Source organism: Mustelus asterias, chromosome 26, assembly GCF_964213995.1.
Source record: "Mustelus asterias chromosome 26, sMusAst1.hap1.1, whole genome shotgun sequence".
NCBI lineage: Eukaryota > Metazoa > Chordata > Chondrichthyes > Carcharhiniformes > Triakidae > Mustelus > Mustelus asterias.
The window spans coordinates 8,733,674-8,757,442 of NC_135826.1; the positions used below are offsets into that span (position 1 = coordinate 8,733,674).

Sequence of the window (23,769 nt, forward strand, 5' to 3'; positions counted from 1 at the left end):
TTTAGTTTAAAATCTTGCATTGCGTCTCCGTTTAAATCTCTGTTCTTCAGTGAATGGGAATTGGCACATGTCTTCCCAGCCCTAAGCACTGGAATCATCCTTATCACACCATTGTTTGTGGTGAAAAATAATCATATGAGGATCTGTTGTAAATTGCTTGTACATTTGACTGCTGCACTGCCATGGATTAGACTGAAGCATTGGGTAGTTAACAGGTTGGAAGGGTGCATGCCTATTGGAGTATACGGAAGAGTTGCTGGAAGTTCTTAAAGATTGAACTACCATTACACAATGGTGTCTTTTTGTTTCTAACCCTACGGTGTAGACCTGTTTCTTTGCTTTGTTGATCTCCTAATTGAAGGGCATCATTTTGACCTTTCTTGCTTCCTTTCTCTGTCGTTCATCACAGTGTGTGTCCCCATTGTTTGGGGCTATGATTAAAAACAAGAACAATCATTGTTGCTAACCAAATTGCAGTCTGCTGTATTACTCTCAGCTATCATGAGTGAAACATAAATGAGAACAATAACATTCAACATTAAAGATTCACCAGAAATCATACCCAAAAGTGCTGCCATGGTAGAATGTATAAATCCTGAAAGCCATAAGTGACTTTTTAAATTCCTGAATTATAGATAGCACTGAATGTCAGAGACCTTTAGGGCATCCATGTAACTTGTTTCTCTGTGCTGTATTTCCACCCAGATAAAATGTTCTACAAGCACTCTTTCCTCCCTCTTGTCTGTAGTTTAGAAAGTAGTGGTTTTATCCTGCAAACTGAAGGGCCATTCACTCATAGACTTTCAGAATGACTGCTATAAAAGATAAATGGAAATGTAATTGAGACTTAACGGCTGAGAGTTAATGCTGTTGCTGCATCTGAGATGGTGAAATAATATTTCCGAGTAGGCACAGGAGTTTTTATTCCTGTACAGATTTACCAGATACTTGGCTCCAAACCTCCAATGCTGCAATTTAACAAATTTAACAATTTAACAAAAGGCAAGAAAATATTGACTGCGGTGGGTTACGTACCAGCCGCTCCCCGGGACAAAATGGTCCCGCATGCTTCAGGTTCTAAATTTATTTATTATTCATTCATGAGACATGGGTATCATGGCTGGCCATCATTTATTGCCCATCCTTTAGCCCGAGGGCAGTTGAGAGTCAACCACATTGCTGTGGCTCTGGAGTTACATGTAGGCCAGACTGGACAAGGACAAGAGATTTCCTTCCCTAAAGGACATTATTGAACCAGATGGCATTTTCCGACAATTGACAATGGTCTCATGGTCATCAGTAGATTCTTAATTCTAGATATTTTTCATTGAATTCAAATTCCACCACCTGCCATGGCAGGATTCGAACCCGGGCCCCGAGAGCATTAGCTGAGTTTCTGGGTTAACAGTCTAACGATAATACCACTGGGCCATCACCTCCCCCTCTCCACCACCCTGACAGGCTGGAGGGCAGCTCCAGAGTCACTTGGGGTCGTCTAGAATCACAGCCACATGGAAGTTTTTCATCTAAAGTGAACGCAGTGAGCTTTTCAAATATACAAAGTGTAATGAATTCAGTGAGGCCCAGGAGGTTGGCCTCTTGGAGTTTGAGCTCCCTGATTGAGGTCATAATTGTCTGCCCAATCAGGGAGCCTCACAGTACACAATGGCATGCCAGATTCTGGCTGTGTAACTAAAGGGAACCGGGTGAAGGGACACTGACCTCTGAGGAGTTACTTCATAGTGTCACAGGCAAGTTTCATCCTGTCATCTCCTGACATCCACAACCATATTTTCCAGTGAGTTTGATAGGTGCTCATCAGGACAATGAATCCTATTTTCCCTTCTGAACCAAGACAAGCTCAAGTCAATCAGAGAAACGTAGAAAATTGGAGCAGGAGTAGGCCGTTCAGTTCTTTGACCCCGCTCCACTATTCAACATGATTATTGCAGATCTTGTGTCTCAGAGCCATGCCAGCACTCTCTTCATTCCCCTTAACACCTTTAGAGTCTAGAAATCTAACTAGAAATCATGACACCCAACTCTTGCACTTGCAGGGATCGGCAAACTCGATTCCAATCACTGATTAAACTTGGGACCATTCCCCTTCTGTACACTACTGAATAAATCCACAGAATAATTTAAAGATTTGTAAATCCCCCAAAGCCTCAGTTAATTCAATTGCTGAGCACATGATCCATGAAGACCGAGGGAATCTCAGCAAGTGTGAGCCGCCAAGTATATCTTCCCAACACTAACTAACTCCGTTTCCGTGCCTGTACGGATCTACAACTCCCCTTTAACCTTTCTGTTTCTATCTGCTGTTAAGGACTAGATCAGAAACTCCAAGTTATTTGTGAAGTTAGCCAAGACCCTAATTTTTACATTTGATTTTGGCATCAGGGTGAGCATAAGATGTTTCACTCCAGGTATGATTCAAGTGACCCACTAGGAAGCTTTTATCAAAATAAACTTTATTTAAGAACACAGAATATAATGAAAAGAATCAGCATTACTTTTACCAATTAACATGACAAAATAAAATTCTCAACAGCTAGCTATCTCTATTGTTCCAATTTCGCAGTATCCATCACAGACATGAATCCTTTCTTTGTAACTAACTAGCACGGAAACCTTAAGATGCTTTCATGGGTGCTAGATTTCCAGCCTGTTAACACCTCTGGAGAGTGATCTCGACAGACACCTGTCTTCTAATTCTCATGTAGCAACTTGCAGAGAAAGCTTCACCACCAAACAGTAGAATCTCAGAGAAAGAGATTAATTTCCTGACAGGTTACAATCTCCAGACCTCAGGGAGGGGAAAAGAGAGGCACTTCTTCTCCCAAAAAGCAGACTGAGCTTGAATTCTCTGTGTAAGCCTGGCTGTACCCAGTCATATGACCTTACCTGTCAATCAACCTAATCAAGTCCCACTCTGAAATATCCCAGGGGAAAACACAAACAATAGAACCCTTCATGAGGTCAGATTAAAACAAACATTGCAGCCATTAAGATCAATTATGTTGCTGCAGTATCAATACAGTACTGCTGGAGCCAGACAAAATGGTCCTGAGAAAATGGAAGGAATTAATAAACACATTCAGCACAGAAATATGACTAAAATACATTTCTTAAAAGCACAGTATCATCAAACTGCACAGTAACCACATTTAACTGAGGATTACAGTGAAAATAAAGAAAGTACAGGATAGCTAATATCCACCAGTTAAAAGAAGCAACCCCTACAATCAAGACTGTACAAAGAACAAAGAACAGTACAGCACAGGAAACAGGCCCTTCGGCCCTCTAAGCCTGTGCCGCTCATTGGTTCAACTAGATCATTCGTTTGTATCCCTCCATTCCCAGACTATAGTTCCACTCTTTTCACTGATTTCCCAGCTCGGACTGACCCAATCCTAGCGCAGCACTGAGCATGAGATCCACTGTTGGAGGTGCCATCTTTAGATGATGTGAAACCAAAGCTCTATCTGAGGTGAACGGAAAGGATCCAATGGTGCTACTTTAAAGAAGGAGGTGGTGGGTGGAGTGGAGGGGATTCTCCCTGGTGCCTGGTCAACATTTATCCCTCAGTCAAGATCACTAAGGTTATTTAGTCAGCATCACTTTCTTTATTGTGGGAATTTGCTGTGTGCGAATTGGCTGTCCTGTTACTAACTGTCTACACTTCAAAAGCAGGTCATTGGCTGTAAAGTGCTTTGAGGTCATGAAAGGGGACGCATAAGTGTGAGGTTTTCTTTCTTTGTCTTTTCTCAGATTTGGGGTTATTTCTGTAGACAGGCGCAGAGGGGACAGAGAGATGGATTGGGTCAGCGAAAGAGGCGAGTCAGGTTATCCATAGAAGCTGGATGAGGATTGATCACACAGAGAAGCTGGTCAGGATAGTATTAGGTGCAGTGGAAGATCTGGGCGAGTGAGAGGTTAATTCAGGCAGAGGGGCCGGTTATAAGAACAAAGAACAATACAGCACAGGAACAGGCCCTTCGGCCCTCCAAGCCCGCGCCGCTCCCTGGTCCAAACTAGACCATTCTTTTGTATCCCTCCATTCCCACTCAGTTCATATGGCTGTCTAGATAAGTGTTAAATGTTCCCAGTGTGTCCGCCTCCACCACCTTGCCTGGCAGCGCATTCCAGGCCCCCACCACCCTCTGTGTAAAATATGTCCGTCTGATATCTGTGGTAAACCTCCCCCCCTCTCACCTTGAACCTATGACCCCTCGTGAACGTCACCACCGACCTGGGGAAAAGGTTCCCACCGTTCACCCTATCTATGCCTTTCATAATTTTATACACCTCTATTAAGTCTCCCCTCATCCTCCGTCTTTCCAGGGAGAACAACCCCAGTTTACCCAATCTCTCCTCATAACTAAGCCCCTCCATACCAGGTAACATCCTGGTAAACCTCCTCTGTACTCTCTCCAAAGCCTCCACGTCCTTCTGGTAGTGTGGCGACCAGAACTGGGACGCAGTATTCCAAATGCGGCCGAACCAACGTTCTATACATCTGCAACATCAGACCCCAACTTTTATACTCTATGCCCCGTCCTATAAAGGCAAGCATGCCATATGCCTTCTTCACCACCTGGGCAGTGAAATTGAACTGACAAGTGAGGCTGAGGAAGCTGATAGGACTGGGAGCTTAGAATCATAGAATAGAATCATAAAATCCCTACAGTACAGAAAGAGGCCATTCGGCCGATCAGACCTGCACCAACAGCTATCCCACCTAGCACAGGACTGTTGCTAGGGGCATGAAGAGAGTGCTGGCATGGCTCTGAGACACAAGATCTGCAATAATCATGTTGACTAGTGGAGCGGGGTCAAAGAACTGAATGGCCTACTCCTGCTCCAATTTTCTATGTTTCTCTGATTGACTTGAGCTTGTCTTGGTTCAGAAGGGAAAATAGGATTCATTGTCCTGATGAGCACCTATCAAACCCACTGGAAAATATGGTTGCAGATGACAGGATGAAACTTGTCTCCTTCTGTACTGTAGGGATTATATATATGAGGTCAAGTATCTTCTCAGGAGAATCCTTATTCTAATTTTATTGAAAACTGTGGGAAGATAGTGGATGTCCAACAGAGGGTTTTCATCGACGTGTACCAGAATTGGTTCAAGCGGGAACAACAAAGCATATTTCAACTTCAACACCTGAACTCGCAAATGTAATGCTCACCAATACAGAGAGAGTCCTGCATTGGTCAAAGGTGCCGTTCTTTGGTTGAGATGTTAAGTGGGGGCTGAGGGTGGGGCTTTATCAATTTGTTGCAGTGGTTCGGTGAAAAGGAGAAACAAAACTTGCATTTATATGTATATTACCTTTCACCACCTCAGGATCTCCAGAACTGTTTTACAAATTAATAAAGTTCCCTTTGAGGTGAATCATGCTTGTAATGTAGGTAGCCAATCTGCGCATAGCAAACTCTTACAAACTGTAACATGATAATGACCAGATTATCTGGATTAGTGATATTGATTGAGGATTAAAGGTTAAATATTGGCCGAGACACCTGGGATGACTCCTCTGTTCTTCTTCAAAATAGGAATCTTTTAATGGTCATGGAATCCTACAGTGCAGAAGGAGGCCATTCAGCCCATCAAGTCTGCACCGACAATAATCCCACCCAGGCCCTATCCCCCTAACCTCACGCCATTCCCCCTGACACTATGGGGCAATTTACCATGGCCTATCAACCTAACCCACACATCTTTGGACTGTGGGAAGAAACTGGAGCACCCGGAGGAAACCCACGCAGACACAAGGAGAATGTACAAACTCCACACAGACAGTGACCCGAATCCGGAATTGAACCTGGGTCCCTGGCACTGTGTAGCAGCAGTGCTAACCACTGTGTCACCATCTGAGGAGCTTCAGTTTAATGTCCCATCCAGTACAGTGAGGAACTGTTCCACAGTGTCAGTTTAGTGTTTTGCCCTCAAGTTGGAGCAGAGATGACTGAGGGGCAACTTGGACGAGGTGTACAATATTATGAGGGGCATGGACTGAGTGGATAAGGAGCAACTGTTCCCCATAGTTGAAGGATCAGTCACGAGGGGACACATGTTCAAGATGAGGGGCAGAAGGTTTTGGGGGATGAAAGGAAAAACCTTTTTTTACCCAGAGGAGGGTGACAGTCTGGAATGTGCTGCCTGGGAGGGTGGTAGAGGCGGGTTGCCTCACATCCATTAAAAAGTATCTAGCACCTCATAACATTAAAGGATTTGGGCCAAGTGCTGGTAAATGGGAATAAGTGGGAGGCCACGTATTTTATACGTGTCGATGCTGACTCGATGGGCCGATGGGCCCCTTCTGCACTGTATGATTCGATGATAAGTTTCTGAAATGGGCCACAATCTCAAAACCTTATGACTCAGGAGCAAGCTACCAACAGAGCCACAATTGGAATTACTGAGATTCAAAGCAATAGCCGATAACATTCCAACTGATTCACAAACTCAGCAATGTTTCAAAGAAAGGTAATTAAAAGTTGAAGATTTCCGTACCACTATTGCAAGAAGGACAGGGAGTTTGTCCAGTTCCGTGACCAATGTTCATCCCTCATCCGTCAAACACAGACAAACTGGTGACTCCTTTCATTTGCTATTCCTTTGAGCTATGTACAAAATACTGTCTTTACTGGCGGAAGAGCGGCTGCATTTCAAAGCAATTTGTTTTGTGGGAAATGGAACATCTTGAAAGCTGTGATAAGACATAGATATATAGAAACAAGTCCTTTGTTTCTTTGTTTTCTCTCTGCTCGCCCCACTCCTTGAGTCCATCTGTCAGACTTCAACTAAATCTTGCCTCTGGGAGGCACAATCACCCGGCTTCTTTTCCCATATTTCTGGATGTTTGAAGGACAACCTGCTAAGACATCTTGCATTAGAGCAGTTCCTGAATGTACAGTAACATCAAAATCCATCTTCCTGTTGGAATGGGGCTCTTTTCCCATTGATTTTTATTTTCATGGTGACAGGTGGAGTAATGGTTACTGTCAGTTACTAGACCTCACAACAGAATACATCTCTTCCCTTGTTATTTTTGTGAGTTCCTGTGAGTACTAGACACCATGCTTATTGTTCCAGTGACTTGCAAACATCACCTTTAAGTCATATTGCAGGATAGGCATATACATCAGTGACTCTAGCGATGCCCTCCACCAGTTTTCATTATCCTGGCCCTTCTTTTCACCAAGGATATCCAATCCCTCTAAACCTCCATCCCCTACAAAGATGGTCTGAGCTTTCCCCTTCTAACCTGAAAGGAGACCAAACCAGTCCCCCATCTACCACCACCTCCTCCGCCTGGCTGAACTGGTTCCCACATTGGACAACTTCCTCAACTCCACTTACATCCTCCATTTAAAAGGTTCTGCTACGGCTAACTTGACTAAACATCTTCACATTCTGCTTCCTGTCAGAACTCAGTGGGGAGGCGATGGCCTGGTGGTATTATAGCTAGAATATTAATCCAGAAACTCAGCTAATGTTCTGGGGACCCAAGTTAGAATCCCATGAAAGCAGGTAGTGGAATTTGAATTCAATAAAAAATATCTGGAGTTAAGAATCTACTGATGACCGTGAAACCATTGTCGATTGTTGGAAAAACCATCTGGTTCACTAATGTCCTTTAGGGAAGGAAATCTGCCATCCTAACCTTGTCTGGCCTACATGTGACTCCAGAGCCTCGGTCAATGTGGTTGACTCTCAACTGTCCTTGGGCAACTAGGGATGGGCAACTAGGGATGGGCAATAAATACTGGCCAGCCAGCGATGCCAATGTCCCATGAATGAATAAAAAAAACTCTCTTCCATGCTCCCAGTTTCTCTGTCTCTGCCACGTTTGCTCTGATGATGCAATCTTTCAAACTCATGTTTCCAATGTGTCCTCCTTTATGCTGAATTCAATGCAACCAGAGATCTCCACCCTCATTGTGGTTGACAGGACTCTCTTCTGTGTCCATTCCATTTCACACACTACTGCTCTCATCCCTTCCCATCACTCCCGGAACCATGATAATGTTTTCCTGTCCTCACCTTCAGATTCCATGTTTAACAGATCATCTTCTGGCATTTTCCACACCTCCGGCATGAGGGCACCAGAAAACACATCTTCCTCTTCCTTTACATTTCAACGTGGGCGGCACAGGGATGCAGTGGTTAGCACTGCTGCCTCACAGCGCCAGGGATCCGGGTTCAACTCCAGCCTTGGGTGACTGTTTTTGCGGAGTCTGCACATTCCCCTTGCGTCTGTGTGGGTTTCCTCCGGGAGCTCCAGTTTCCTCCCACAGTCCGAAAGATGTGCTGGTATATGGCAGCACGGTGACACAGTGGTTAGCACTGCTGCCTCACAATGCCAGGGACCTGGGTTCGATTCCTGGCTTGGGTCACTGTCTGTGGAGGTTGCATGTTCTCCCCGTGTCTGCGTTGGTTTCCTCCGGGTGTTCCGGTTTCTTCCCACAGTCCAAAGATGTGCAGTTTAGGTGGATTGGCCATGCTAAATTGCCCCTTAGTGTCGGGGGACTAGCTAGAGTAGTTGCATACGGTTATGGGGATAGGGCCTGGGTAGGATTGTGGGCAGTGCAGACTCGATGGGCCGAATGGCCTTCTTCTGCACTGTAGCATTCTATAATTATAGGTGGATTGGCCATGCTAAATTCTCCCTCAGTGTACCCAAACAGGCACCGGAGTGTGGCGACTAGAATATTTTCACAGTAACTTCACTGCAGTGTTAATGCCTATTTGTGACACTAATAAATAAACTTTAACTTGTGGGTATTTCCCTTAACAGAGGGATCAATAACTAACGTGCGTAGATTGAAAGTAATTGTCAAGAAGATTAGGAGGGAAGTTGAGGAGAAATGTTTTCATCCAGGGAATGGTGAGAGTCTGGAACACATGGCCTGGAAGGATTGTAGAGGGAGGGTGGTGAATGTCTGGAATGCGCTGCCTGGGGAGGTGGTGGGAGCAGCTACGATAGTGGCATTTAAGGGGCAACTGGACGAATACATGAATAGGATGGGAATGAAAGGATACGGACTGCGTAAGTGCATACAGTTTTAGTTTAGGCAGGCATCATGATCGACGCAGGTTTGGAGGGCCGAAGGGCCTATTCCTGTGCTGTACAGTTTTTTGTTCTTTGCTCTAACTCATCATCTCATTTAAATAATACTTCAATATGCACTTGATAGCTGACAAGGCTGATGTCTAAGAGCTGCAAGAATGTTATCAGGCTGCATAGCTCTTTTATGGCTGGCTTAGACACAATGGGCCAAATGGCCTCTCTTTCTGTAATTTGTACATATTTCTATATCCCTGACCTCTTGAGCATCCCCAATTTTAATTGCTCCACCACTGGTGGTGTGCCATCAGCTGCCAACTGGAGCTCCAAACTCTGGAACTCCCTTCCTGAACCTCTCTGTATCTCCCTCTCATCCGTTAAGACATTCCTTAAAATCCATCCCTTCATCTGGAGCTTTGGTCATCAGTCCTAAAGTTTAGGTGTCAAAGTTTGTGTAAAAACATAGAATCATAGAATCATAGAAACCCTACAGTACAGAAAGAGGCCATTCGGCCCATCGAGTCTGCACCGACCACAATCCCACCCAGGCCCTACCCCCATTTCCCTGCTATTTTACCTGCTAATCCCTCTAATCTACGCATCCCAGGACACTAAGGGGCAATTTTAACATGGCCAATCAACCTAACCTGCACATCTTTGGACTGAAGCCGTGAAGTGGCTTGGAATGTTGAACTGTTAAAGTTGCTGTATTAATACAAGTTGTTCGGCAATGGGTTTATATAATTTGACACACAGCACTGAAGGGAGGCAATTTTAACTTTGTGATATTTTAAATTGGCAAATCCAGTGCCTTGTTTTATGTCGTTCCCAACTGGTTTTCTATTGACTTTAATGGAAATAAAAAGTGCGGGAAATATTAAGCACTTCACTAATTCGCTATCAGTCATCTTTCCCTTTACACCAGTGCTGTATCTCTGCCTCTCTAACTCTCTCCTTATTTAAGTCATTCTTTAATTACTACCTCTTTAAGCATGCCTTTTGTCATTCTTAGTTAAGTGTCAGTTGTTGTCTGATTACACAGATGTTTCATTAAATCAAATAGATGCAATTTGCAGTTGTTGTATTCATGTCCTATATATGCTAAAGAGTTGTTCAAGGTGTTGAAACATAAAAGCATAATAGGAGCAGGAGAAGGCCATTCAGCCCTTCGCGCCTGCTCTGCCATTCATTATGATCATGGCTGATCATCCAACTCAATAGCCTGATCCCGCCTTCCCTCCATATCCTTTGATCCCCTTCGCCTTAAGTGCTATATCCAACTGCTTCTTGAAAACATTCAATGTTTTGGCCTCAACTGTTTCGCTGCTGCCTTGAAAGTGGAACAATTGCTGAATTTTGAATTGATTTGTTGCTATGAGGTTTGTGTCTGTTTCGGGGGTGTCAGCACGTGACCCCAAAGCAAACAGAATGGAAACCATTTTCCTGAAGCTCCTGCCTGTATGTAGGGATAGAATCATAGAATCACTACAGTGCAGAAGGAGGCCATTCAGCCCATCGAGCCTGTATCGACAACAATCCCACCCAGACCCTATCCCCACAACCTCACGTATTTACCCTGCTAATCTCCCTGACACCAAGGGGTAATTTAGCATGGCCAATCCACCTAACTTGCACACCTTTAAAGTGTGGGAGGAAACCGGAGCACCCGGGGGAAACCCATGCAGACACGGGGAGAATGTGCAAACTGCACACAGACAGTGACCCGAGGCCGGAATTGAACCCGAGTCCCTGGTGCTGTGAGGCTGCAGACTAACCGCTGTGCCACCGTGCCACAATTACTTTAATTATTTGAAAAATAGGGAGAAGTTGCTTCTTTTATAAAGGAAACAAATTGGAAAGAGAGCAGATTGTTCAGAAGGAGTTATAATGAGTCTTTTTTTCTCTCTATTTCCAGGCAGAATGTCGGAACTTTATCAAAGTACTCTTGAAGAGGAACAGCGGCACACTTTTCATATGTGGGACCAATGCTTATAATCCAGTGTGTGCAAATTACACAGTGAGTGACTGTCGCCTTCTGTAACATTGCTGTATGTGTTTGCAATGCTCATTAGTACTCATCTCCTTTGCAACATGCACAACACAAGACGCCAGCTTCTTAATGAGCTGGAGTTGTCAACTCAGGGGTATTGACCCTGGCAGCCTAGACGAGGATTGAAAGCTTTGTGGGACTCGCAACGTTTTGGTGAAATAAGCTGAAGGGGTAGAACAGAGAGAATTCTGTTGTACGTGCTTTGTGTCTGGATGTATGTTGCTAGATCAAAAGAATCATCGAAATTTTCAGGACCGAAGGGGACTGTTTGGCCCATTTGCGCCTTCACTAAGGCCCGAGAGGTAGATTCAGTTGAGCAAGGTAAGGTACGCAGGATTCAGCAGGACCGGTTACAGATCGGAATTTGGGCCTTTGCACCACATAGATTTGCGCCATCACTTGATATCAGCTGGTTATCAGACCTATGGAGACAGTCTCAGAAGTGGGCATGCTGGTAAACTGGCAGTAGAAGGCATTGCAAGAGGAGACCGAGGTCTTCCTGTCACTGTGGCATATTATCACAGGTGGGAAGCTAAATAGCTTGGCCACCCATCGATGGCCAATTCTGCCCACCTCCTACTCCCAGCTGACATTTTACCTCGAGCCTTGTGGCATCCCTGCAGGCTGTCAAACAGAAACCTCCTTCATTGTTGCCGCAAGGCCCAGAGAAGGTCCCATGGACAACAATGGCTACCTCCATGACCACTGCTCCAATGCTTGAAGATGCACCCTGCTTCCCTCCACTCCGCCCCCTCACCCACCCCCCCCATCTCGGATTACTAGGGTTTACCTACCAGGCCGCAGCTCATTAAAATAAGCCGACCTAGGGGAATTCAAGGATGCCTCGCCGTGAAGGCTTCCTCTCCTATATCCCACAGCTCAGTGGTGCTTATCTCTAATGGTGTTGCCGAGGCTTCTGACCTTCTGATTGGTCCAACAGCTTTGGGAGGCGGGTCGCCATCCTCAATTTGATGGTGGACCGCGGAAGCAGAGTCTTAATTGGCCGCTTCCAGTATCGTGCTGCCCTGGGGGTCCTGCGGGTCTGCTGGCACAGGGCTAGTTCTGTCCACTTACCTTCCTGAAAAAGGTCAGCCTACAGTTACATTGGTCGCCAAAGCATAGACCAAGAAGGTTTGTTTTTTATCCATTCATGAGATGTGGGCTTCACTGGCTGGCCAGCGTTTATTGCCCATCCTTAATTACCCTTGAGAAGGTTGTGTTGAGCCGGCTTCAGACCCTGTAGTGTAGGCACACCCACAATGTGGGAGCTCCAGGATTTTGACCCAGTTACAGTGAAGGAACGGTGATATATTTCCAAGTCAGGATGATGTGTGGCTTGGAGGGGAACCTCCAGGTTGTGGTGTTCCCGTGTATCTGCTGCCCTTGTCCTTCGAGATGATAGTGGTCATGGGTTTGAAAGGTGTTACCTAAGGAACCTTGGTGAGTTGCTGCAGCGCATCTAGTGGATGATACATAGGGCCGCCACTGTGCATCGGTGGTGGAGGCAGTGAACGTTTGTGGGTGGGATGCCAATTAAGCAGGCTGCTTTGTCCTGAATGGTGTCAAGCTTCTTGAGTGTTGTTGAAGCTGTGCACATCCAGGCAAGTACAGAGTATTCCTTCACACTCCTGACTTGCACATTGTAGGTAGCGGACAGGCTTTGAATAGTGAGTATAAATGCGTAATGAAGCTCTCGGTTAGTTGAACTAATGTTAGGAACAAGCTGGATTAGTGATGGTCCTGGCCCCCAATTAGTCTCCTGTGGGTGAATGTTTAAATGTGTGGCTTTTTTTGTTAAACTCATGTGTGGTACCTAATGAAATCTGTCAAGTTAATCTGATGTCAAATCTTTGTTTCTTGTCAAAACTGGTTACCGATTCACTGACCAGAGAAAATAATCTTTCATTGTTTACCCTCTCAAACTGGTTCAGGATTTTGAGCAACTCCCACATTGATCAATAATGTGCCTCAGCCCCAACCTCAGAAGAGAATCATATTTTTTCACAATTTCCTACAGCAGCTCCGTCTAATCTCTGCTAACAGGCTCGCGCGCTTTGAAATGTTGACCCAGCTCAAACCCACTGCTGTTTTCTCTGGGTTTCACGCTTTCCAGCAAAGAAATTGCAAGCCAATTAGGAAGCACACTTATCCAAGGAACCCTGTTAAAATTATGGAGCTGATAGAATTAAACATGATACCTTTCCGGTTCTGCTATATTTACCCAATCACCCATTTTGCAAGCTGGACCTCTGACAGTCGAGGTATTAACTACAGAGGGACATCGTACTTCTGGGTCAGGCTGAACGGCAACTCTGTTTTTTGCCCTGATATTTTACTCCCACAGAGAATGAATTATTGATTACAGAAACACTTGCTGTTGGGTTGAATTCTTATTTTGTTTTCTGAGATTCTTATCTTTCCTCACTTATCTCAGTGTTTAAAGTGGGTCCTGTTTCCTTTCATTTTAATTCTGTATCCCTCTTAAATGAACGTTCCTGACATTTGTACCACGTGACGAACAGACCTTTCCACATGACAAGAACAGCATTGATCTGTCCCTGTAACCTTTCTAGCACATTCTTTTCACTTTGCACCGAGAAAAGAGAAATCTATAATACATGCAATGCACCAATTTATTGGAACACCAACTCACTGGCACGGGTTTGGAAGCACAGGGGGCTTGTGTCTTTGGTTCAAATTTCACTAAAAGATGGCTTTTACTATATTTATGTGCCCTCAAGACGCAATCAAGCAGTTTAAAAGGATGAGGGAGGGATCTTTTTGAAACTTACAGAATACTGAAAGGCCTGGATAGAGTGGACATGGGGAAGATGTTTCCGTTTATAGGTGAGACTGGGACCTGAGGGCACAACCTCAGAATAAAGGGACAACCCTTTAGAACCAGAGATGAGGAGGGATTTCTTCAGCCAGTGGGTGGCGAATCTATGGAATTCATTGCCACAGAAGCCTGTGGAAGCCAGGTCGTTGAGTATGTTTGAGACAGAGATAGGTTCATGATTGGTAAGAGGATCAACGGTTACGGGGAAAAGGTGGGAGAATGGCGTTGAAAAACCTATCAGCCATGGTTGAATGGTGGAGTAGGCTTGACGGGTTAAATGGCCTAATTCTGCTCCTACAGCTTATTGTCTTAAGTGTTGACGTTACTTGGTGATTCTTGACACATTGGGATCAAATTCTGCCTGCTCCTTAATTCTGCATATTCTCATAGTTTGTTCACCACCTTTCATCCCGACATCATCCAGAATGTATTTTTTTTAATTTGAAGAGATGTTGTGAAGTAATTTTATGAGTCATCATCAGGAAGTTTTGACTGCTGACTGTACGTAATGGAAATTTATTGATTTTACAGCCATTATAGTCATTTACCTGTGGGTCACGTGCAGCTGAATTTTTCAAGTCGAGGCCAGTGGGTGAGACTACGTGCCAGAAACATGGACTTATAAAATCTTCCTCATGTATCCCCATTATCATTATTCTGTTTTTTAACCTGCATCTTCTAGGAAGATAGAAACAGGAGTAGGATGAGCTATTCCGATGCACTCCTGACTGGTCTCCCACATTCCACTGTCCATAAACTTTAGGTCGTCCAAAACATTATATATTTTTTAATCCATTCTTTCATGGGATGTGGCCACCACTGGCAAGGCCAGCCTTTGTTGCCCATCCTTAATAGAGCTTGAACTGAGTGCCTAATTCCATTTCAGAGGGCAATAAAAAGAAGCACGTTGCTGTGGGCTTGGATTCACATGCAGGCCAGACCAGGTAAGGATGGAAGATAGCATGCTAAGTTGCCCCTTAGTGTCAGGGAGACTAGCTTGGGTAAATACATTGGATTATGGAGATAGAGCCTGGGTGGGATTGTGGTCGGTGCAGACTTGATGGGCCAAATAGCCTCCTTCTGCACTGTAGGATTCTATGATTTCCGGGTCCCTGTGAGGCAGCAGTGTTAACCACTGTGCAGTGGTGCGGGAGAGAGCGATAGAGAGAGTAATAGAGAGCCTAGTTTGTACAACCTGTCCTATTTAGCTCCAATATCATTCTACTGAATCTGCACTATATCCCCCTCAAAGGCCAGTGGAGCCTGTCTGAGGCCCAGTGCCCAGAACTGAATGCTGTACTCGGGTTGCGATTTCACCACAGTGCACAACTGAAACATAGCTTCCACATGTTTGTACTCCTGCCCATAAATCCAACAATCTATTAGTCTTTTCAATTATTTTTGTACCTTCTGAGGGTTTTGACTTGTACTGGGTATAATTCCACATGCACTGCCATCCCTCTGGTCATTCATTCCATCTTCACCAGTGACCACGTGCAGGATATTTGACTTTGGAAGTTACTGCACTAAGCCCAGTCCTATCCTCGCTCCCCGAAAACAGGAAGATGATGCGGTTCCCCCCAATGCTCTCATTTATTTTCTATTCCATCATCCTTTGCATCTTATTCCTAATTTTTAACTACCGCTGCAGGTGAACAATAGGATACGTTTGATGGTTTAGTGCTCCCAACACGGGCATTCAGCAAGCCCCATTCATTGTTTGAATAGTTTCCCATCCAATTATAGATAACTGTGCCTACTTGGATGACTGTTATTTCCAGTATGATTAAAATCTTCTTTTCACACTAATTATCAGAGTGAACAAAACTAAGGGTAGAATTTACAAAACTAATTAAGTGTCTCGGCTAGATAGCAATCAGCAATCTGGTGTGTTACTCAGCCAAACAGATCAAGAGTACACAGCATCAATACCGCCCCCCCCGTGTGCCGACATGGCTGGACAGCACCATGATTGGCCCCAGGACCCACAGATTCATGGCGCTAGCTCCGGGTTGCTGAGCAACTACTGTAAAGGATGTGGATGTGGATTCTTGGATCGGATTGGATATGGCTTTACTGCGATGTTTGTACACTAGGCTCGCAATCTGTCTGTAGCAAGGCTACCGACAGTACTGTACCTGGGTAAGATTTGACACTCAGAGATGGGTTGAAAAGGAGAGGGAGGAATTTGGACATCCAGTTGCCAGGTCCCATCAGTGCCCAATTGTGCAAGCAAAGATATTAAAGGTAAAGTCGCCATAGTCCCAGATGACCATAGGATGCTCCCCCCTTTGAGGGAGAGTGTGGAACAATGGTTAGCACTGCTGCCTCTCAGTGCCAGGGACCCAGGTTCAATTCTGGCCTCCAGTAACTGTCCATGTGGAGTTTGCACGTTCCCCCCATATCTGCGTGGGTTTGCTCCGGGTGCTACGGTTTTCTCCCACAGTCCAAAGATGTCTGGGTTAGATTGATTGCTCAATTGTCCCTTAGTGTCAGGGAGATTGGCAGGGTAAATACGTAGGTTTACGAGGACAGAGTCTGGGTGGGATTGTTGCCAGTGCAGGCTCGATGGGCTGAATGGCCTCTTTCTGCACTGTAAGGGTTCAATATTTCTGTGACAGGTGGTGATTTAACCTGAGGGTCACCACACCTCAGGCAAGGGGCAAGGTTGAGAAGGTGGGGCCTTCATGAATAACCTCAGCTGGTACAGGAATTGAACCTGCGCTACTGGCATTATTCCACATCACTAAGCAGCTGGCCAGCCAATTTGGCTCAGCCAGCGCCATGCACTTCATTCAATTGCATGTTGCACTCGTGGTCAGTCTATTTAAGTCAATATCGAAAGGAATCGGTGATTGGTCAGGGCACCATAGAGACTAACCCTGGGAAGTCTGAGGCCTGGATTTTTCCGGCCCCAACATGGCAGGTGCCACCATGGCGAATGTGGCAAGCCACTCAAACTTCCATTCACTTCAGCGGGGCTGGAAGATCCCACTTACCGGAGGGCTGAAAATTTCAGCCTGAGACTTTGGGGGGAACTGTAGGAGTATATATAGAGTTGGGTTAACGTCTTGCGGGAGGGAGATGTAGAATAAAGGGTGAACATCAGGAGCATCTGATACTGATGTACCTATTGATGTAACTGCGCTGCAGTGCCACAAGAGATTGAGAGCTCGTGTACAGCACTGAGATATATATGGATCTGTCAATAAACAAGAATGGCTTTATGAACAACAGCCTACAGTAGAATCCTTAGATTAACAGGCAAACTCAAAAGAAACCCCATCCAGACACTGAAACCATGATAAAACAAGATACTGATAGTATTCTTTGAGTGAGCAGATCTGTAGGAAGTGGGCTTGAGTTGTCCAGTATCTCCTCATTATCAGCAGCACATCACCAGTTCAGACCTTAGAGTTGCTTTATCCGACCTTTGCATTTCCTGCTTATAATTATCCTTCAAGTTTTCAGTTTGAAAGACTGGCCAAAGTGCATAACCATAAATAAATGTTACTTCTAACGTGATTCCAAGGCACTCCATTTGTCATGAGGCTATGTCACTTGGGTGAGCTTAAGAAATCCCTGAGAGTTACAAGGATGGCCACATTTCCCCAGAGTGAGGCGAGTAAGCCTATAGTGATATTGAGGGATATAGGGGCGAACCGAACTCTACTGCTGGGAAAAGGCATGGCCTTTCCATCAGAGTGCAGTAAGTGCCAAGGTGCTGGTAAAGAGTATTGAAGGGGGTACATGCCCAACCCACATACCAGCTGCAACTGAGATTAAATAGGACCCATGACTGTGGGCGTCATCCCCAGTTTGTCTGTGGTTGGGTTGACCTATGCCCCACCAATGGCCTGGTGGAATCAAAAGTGATAGCAATAGCCAGTAACCCAGTAGACTCAGAGAAACCGACTGAGGTCAGGAAGACAGAACAGCTGCAGGAGAAAGTGCCGGGCGTTTTCCTTGACTGCGTGGTAACCCAGTCTATGGCCAGACAAACTCTGTCAGAGGAGACTGAAGATGACCCTACTGTCTGGTTAGCTTTCTCCGGAATCTAGAAGCAGCCGAGACAGGGTGAAGAGTAGTACTCCGATAGGTAGGCAACAGGCAGGAGAGGCTGAAAAGGCTGCAGAAAGCCAGCAGGAATCTGTAAGAGTGGGGGAAACTGAGGGAAGCCCAGACACCCTACAGGGGATGATGGAACCTGGAGCAGAGCTACTGGGAGTTAGAAAGGTCGAGGCAAGGCCAGTGGAAGTAAATCAGCTCAGGTTGGAGTCCATGGGCGTTGAGGAAACTAAGGAACAGTCATTATATTTTTAAAAGGCAAAAGCAAGGCCAGTGGGAGTAAAATAGGTCCATGAAGGACCTCTAAAAGGTTAGACAGGATGAAGGAAGGGAGCCAGTGATTTGTTGTGGAGACACCTTCATGGCATGTTCAAATTGAGTCCAGGGAAGTTCCAAAATAGACCAAGAAGGAGTGAAAGTGGTGCTCCACTGAGTTGAAAAGCCACACGGAAGTACAGCAAGAGGTGAACCTTCATTTGGGGATTGTAGAGTTCCAAGAGACATGGAACAGGCCTATTCCCAAAACAAAAGAGAAAGAGAGGCCAAAGCAGGTAAGAATTGTGGAGACCACAAGGGAATTAGCAGTGAAACTCATGCAGGGTTGCCCACTGATAAGCAAAATGAAACAAGCCAAGTTTTAAAATTCACCAGAAAATAAAGTACTAGACGCAAATCCAGAATTCCCACAATTACAGCCCATTATCCCTCTAGAAACCAGATTTGTATGGGTGCCTGAGTTGGAGCGAATAAATTCACAGGCTATAGGGGTGAACAGTGAGGGGGTAAAACCAATCCAGACCAGACCAGGCTAGCAATGTGAAAAATGTGCATGTTAAAAGCCTTCGTGCTGGACAGCATGAAGTCAGGGCCAGTGAGAAGCACGGAATACCCTCACAGGGTATCCATGAACGATCTGGGAGGTAACAGCCAGATAAAGCAAAACCCTTAGACAACACTTAATCTGGAATTACAGTATGGAATTGACAAAATTATCCGTCCTGCAGAACCCAGATTCCAGCCTAATCTTTTCAAAGCCACCTGGAAAGGAAAAGCCAGTGTAATTTGATTTGATTTATTATTGTCACATGTATTAGTATACAATGGAAAGTATTGTTTCTTGCGCGCTATACAGACAAAGCAAAGAAACGAGAGGGTGCAGAATGTAGTGTTACAGTCATAGCTATGGTGTAGAGAAAGATCAATTTAATGCAAAGTAAGTCCATTCAAAAGTCTGACAGCGGCAGGAAAGAAGCTGTTCTTGAGTTGGTTGGTACATGACCTCAGACTTTTGTATCTTTTTCCTGATGGAAGAAGGTGCAAGAGAGAATGTCCAGGCTGCGTGGTGTCCTTAATTATGCTGGCTGCTTCGCCGGGGCAGTGGGAAGTATAAACAGAGTCAATGGGTGGGAGGCTGCTTTGATGGACTTGGCTACATTCACATGTATGTGTAGAAACATACAAGAACAAGCCTTAACATAGTTTAGAGTCATCTAATTATCCACCTAACATACAGATCTTGGGACACTAAGGGCAATTTAGCATGGTCAATCCATCTAACCTGTACACCTTTGGACACTAAGGGACAATTTAGCATGGCCAATCCATCTAACCTGCACACCCTTGGACTGAGAGAGAAAACCAGAGCACCCAGAGGAAACCCACGCAGATATACAGGGGGGAACATGCAAGCTCCACACAAACCACGCCCCAACCTAAGGCTGGAATTGAACCCGGGTCCCTTACGCTGTGCTGCTCTATATTCTTAAAGTGTTCAAAGCTCACCTCTACTAAATTGCCTCATTACCAGACCTGCCTGACTATCATATAACATTAGAGAGGTTTGGCATCTATCTTAGTGAATTAGTGTAAGCCATTTCGCGTGTGCGTGCATGCGCGTGCGTGCGTGTGTGTATGTATGTGTAAACTGAGGTCAGCAAAAAAGATGGGATACAAGTTGTGGCAATGATTAAATGCAGTTTCTGTGGCCCTACAGAAAGGGATTCTGTTACTTTAATTTGTCTAATTGACCATAACTCAAACAAACGCCACTGTGTGAAAATTTCCGGGAGTTAAAATTTTATAAACACAGTTAATTATAACTGTAGGATTCCTTCCGTCCTTTCTGAGCCAGGTTTACATTTCTAAAGGGAAAGAAACACCCACCAGAATAAAGGGACCCTTGTTCCCATTCCTAAGGTTTGTGAAGAACGGCTGATTAGGATAGAATTCGCCAATTGTGTTTATACTGGAATGTGACAAGTATTTACCTAATCAGGTAGCTGGTACTGGCAGGCCTGAGGATCACATTTCCTTTAGACTTTCAAGGAACACAAAGGCCCTGTCTATCATTCGGTGCAGCATGAAACTGGAAAAGGGGGGAAGGTAAGGAGGAGTGTTGCTCGTTACTGGCTGTACATAAAAAATGGAAGAGACGGAAAATAAATTAGTCAGTCAGCATAACTAGACAATTGATACCACAGGACAATTCCATCCCCCATCACCTCCGACAGCTATTCCCTTCTGTCATCCTTCCATCCTGGTTTCCTGGTATGACTGACCATCTCAGATTCAAGTTGTCTCTTGCTCTTATATTTTCATCCTGATTATAGAATCCTTACATTGCAGATGGAGGCCATTCGGCCCATCTAGTCTCTCTGCTGAGCATCTGACCCAGGCACTATCCCCATAACCCCACGTATTTACCCCACTAATCCCCTTAACCTACACATCTTGGGACACTAAGGGGCAATTTATCATGGCCAATCCATCTAACCTGCACATCTTTGGACTGTGGGAGGAAACCGGAGCACCCGGAGGGAAGCCCACGCAGACACGGGGAGAATGTGCAGACTCCACACAGACAGTCACCCAAGGTCAGAATTGAGCCCGGGACCCTGGCGCAGTGAAGCAGCAGTGCTAAATATTGTGCCACCGTACTGCCCTATGTAAATACTTGTCCGATTCAAGTGTAAAAACAATTGGCAAATCCTATCCTGTTCTTTGGAATGGGACCAGCGATCTCTTCGTTCCGGAGTTTATATTGATTTCCTGTTTAATGCAAATCCCTGTCTAACACCAACTGCAATTTACAGGCTTTTGAAGTCCAAATTTGATGTTAGCCACTGACTGCTCATCCTGCGTGCCGCAGGGATCGGTGCTGGGGCCTCAACTGTTTACCATATACATAGACGATCTGGAGGAGGGGACCGAGTGTAGGGTAGCAAAGTTTGCGGATGACACAAAGATGAGTGGGAAAGCGAATTGCGTGGAGGATGCGGCAAGTCTGCAGAGAGATTTGGATAGGCTAAGTGAGTGGGCGAGGATCTGGCAGATGGAGTATAACGTTGACAAGTGTGAGGTTATCCACTTTGGAAGGAATAATAGTAAAATGGACTATTATTTAAATGGTGAAAAATTACAGCATGCTACTGTGCAGAGGGACCTGGGGGTCCTTGTGCATGAATCGCAAAAACTCAGTTTGCAGGTGCAGCAGGTAATCAAGAAGGCAAATGGAATGTTGGCCTTTATCGCGAAGGGGATGGAGTATAAAAGCAGGGAGGTCTTGCTGCAATTGTACAGGGTACTGGTGAGGCCGCAACTAGAGTAGTGTGTGCAATTTTGGTCCCCTTGTTTGCAAAAGGATATATTGGCTTTGGAGGGAGTACAGAGAAGGTTCACCAGGTTGATACCGGAGATGAGGTGGTTAGCTTATGAGGAGAGATTGAGTAGATTGGGCCTGTACTCGTTGGAGTTTAGAAGGCTGAGGGGAGATCTTATAGAGACATATAAGATAATGAAGGGGCTAGACAGGGTAGAGGCAGAGAGATTCTTTCCACTTAGAAAGGAAACAAGGAACTAGAGGACACAGCCTCAAAATAAGGGGGAGTCAGTTTAGAACGGAGTTGAGGAGGAACTTCCTCTCTCAAAGGGTAGTGAATCTCTGGAATTCTCTGCCCATTGAAGCAGTGGAGGCTACCTCGTTAAATATGTTTAAGTCACAGGTAGATAGATTTCTGATCAATAAGGGAATTAAGGGTTATGGGGAGCGGGCGGGTAAGTGGAACTAAATCACTATCAGATCTCCATGATCTTATTGAATGGCGGGGCAGGCTCGAGGGGCTAGATGGCCTACTCCTGCTCCTATTTCTTATGTTCTTTCTCCGACTCTTTTCAATGCTGACTCTGTCCCGCTCTGTGGGCCTCAGTGCTTCCATAAGAAAAACCACAGGCAGGATTTTCCAGTCATTCCCGCCGGCGGGATCTTCCAGTCCTGCCTACAGTGACCCCTCCTGCCACGGGCGGCCCAACGGCAGAGAGTGCGAACAACGGAAAACCCCATTGACAACAACCGGAAGATCCAACGGCCTACCAATGGCGGGCCGCATCCACCACTGCGAAACACGTTATGGGGAGGGGACATTCCTGTCCACCATTACTGCAGATTATTTAACCATCCTAATTACTGCTTTGCCAGCCTTTCTATCCCTCCAGTTGATGCCCAGCATTCTCCTGCATAGATCAAATGCAACCTTAGAATTCGACAATCATGTGATTGCTTCAGCCAGTTTGTATCTCTTTACAATCTACACAGTTGATTTTTATATTTATTTTAAATTGGCATTCAACCAAGGGCGGCACGGTAGCACAGTGGTTAGCACTGCTGCTTCACAGCTCCAGGGACCTGGGTTCGATTCCCGGCTTGGGTCACTGTCTGTGTGGAGTTTGCACATTCTCCTCGTGTCAGCGTGGGTTTCCTCCGGGTGCTCCGGTTTCCTCCCACAGTCCAAAGATGTGCGGGTTAGGTTGATTGGCCATGCGAAAAAAAAACAAATTGCCCCTTAGTGTCCTGGGATTCGTAGATTAGAGGGATTAGCGGGTAAAATATGTAGGGATATGGGGGTAGGGCCTGGGTGGGATTGTGGTCGGTGCAGACTCGATGGGCCGAATGGCCTCTTTCTGTGCTGTAGGGTTTCTATGATTTCTAGGAACCTATGTACAAGCCCCAATTTATTTTTTCTTAATTCATTTCACAAGATCTTGGTGTCACTGGAAAAGACAGAACTTATTATGCATCCCTAATTGCTCTCAAGAAGGTGGGTGAACCTTCCCCTTGACAACCGTGTCTTGATGGACTACATCAGAGGTCGCGTTAAGGGTCAAGCACATTGTTTTGGGCTTGGAGACACCAGATCAGGAAAGGATGGCAGATTTCCTTCACTAAAGGACATCAGTGTTTCTTCAGAAGGATACGAAAATACAATAAAACTTACTCCAACTTATAAATCAAAGAAAAGGTTTAATAAAGAAACATCATTACTCCAAATTTGGGGCCTCGCCCTGGGCCACTCCAAGTTCTCTACAATCCTACATGGTTTCTTATTTATTGTGAATCAGCTGGTCACCTGACTATTACATCGCTCTGTAATTGGTTCCATGGTTTGCTGGGTCAGCTGACCCTTACATCTTGTTCCCATTGGTCACATTACAACCAATACAAAGTTGTCATCGATTACACTCTAACAATCAGTGACCAAGATGTATTTTTCTATCAATCCAGTGTCACGTGGTGACCATCATTGATGCTGTATATATTTTTTTCAGATGTATTTATTTGACTAAATTGAAATTCCCCCAAACTGAAGTGAAGGGATTTGAAGGCATCGCTGAAGAATTTGTGTAGGCCTTCAGATTATCGGTTGTCTGACATAACCACTGCGCTACTGTTCCCA

At 45.2% G+C, this 23,769-nt stretch overlaps 1 protein-coding gene across 1 annotated transcript in view; it reads left to right on the forward strand.

The window, feature by feature from the left end:
- The window catches only part of sema6bb (sema domain, transmembrane domain (TM), and cytoplasmic domain, (semaphorin) 6Bb), a 325,575-nt gene that overhangs the window by 131,784 nt on the left and 170,022 nt on the right, over window positions 1-23,769 (forward strand). Inside the window, exon 5 of the mRNA XM_078198149.1 lies at window positions 10,999-11,100. Within this exon, the coding sequence (XP_078054275.1) occupies window positions 10,999-11,100 (102 nt within the window). The remainder of the gene's footprint in view (window positions 1-10,998; window positions 11,101-23,769) is intronic.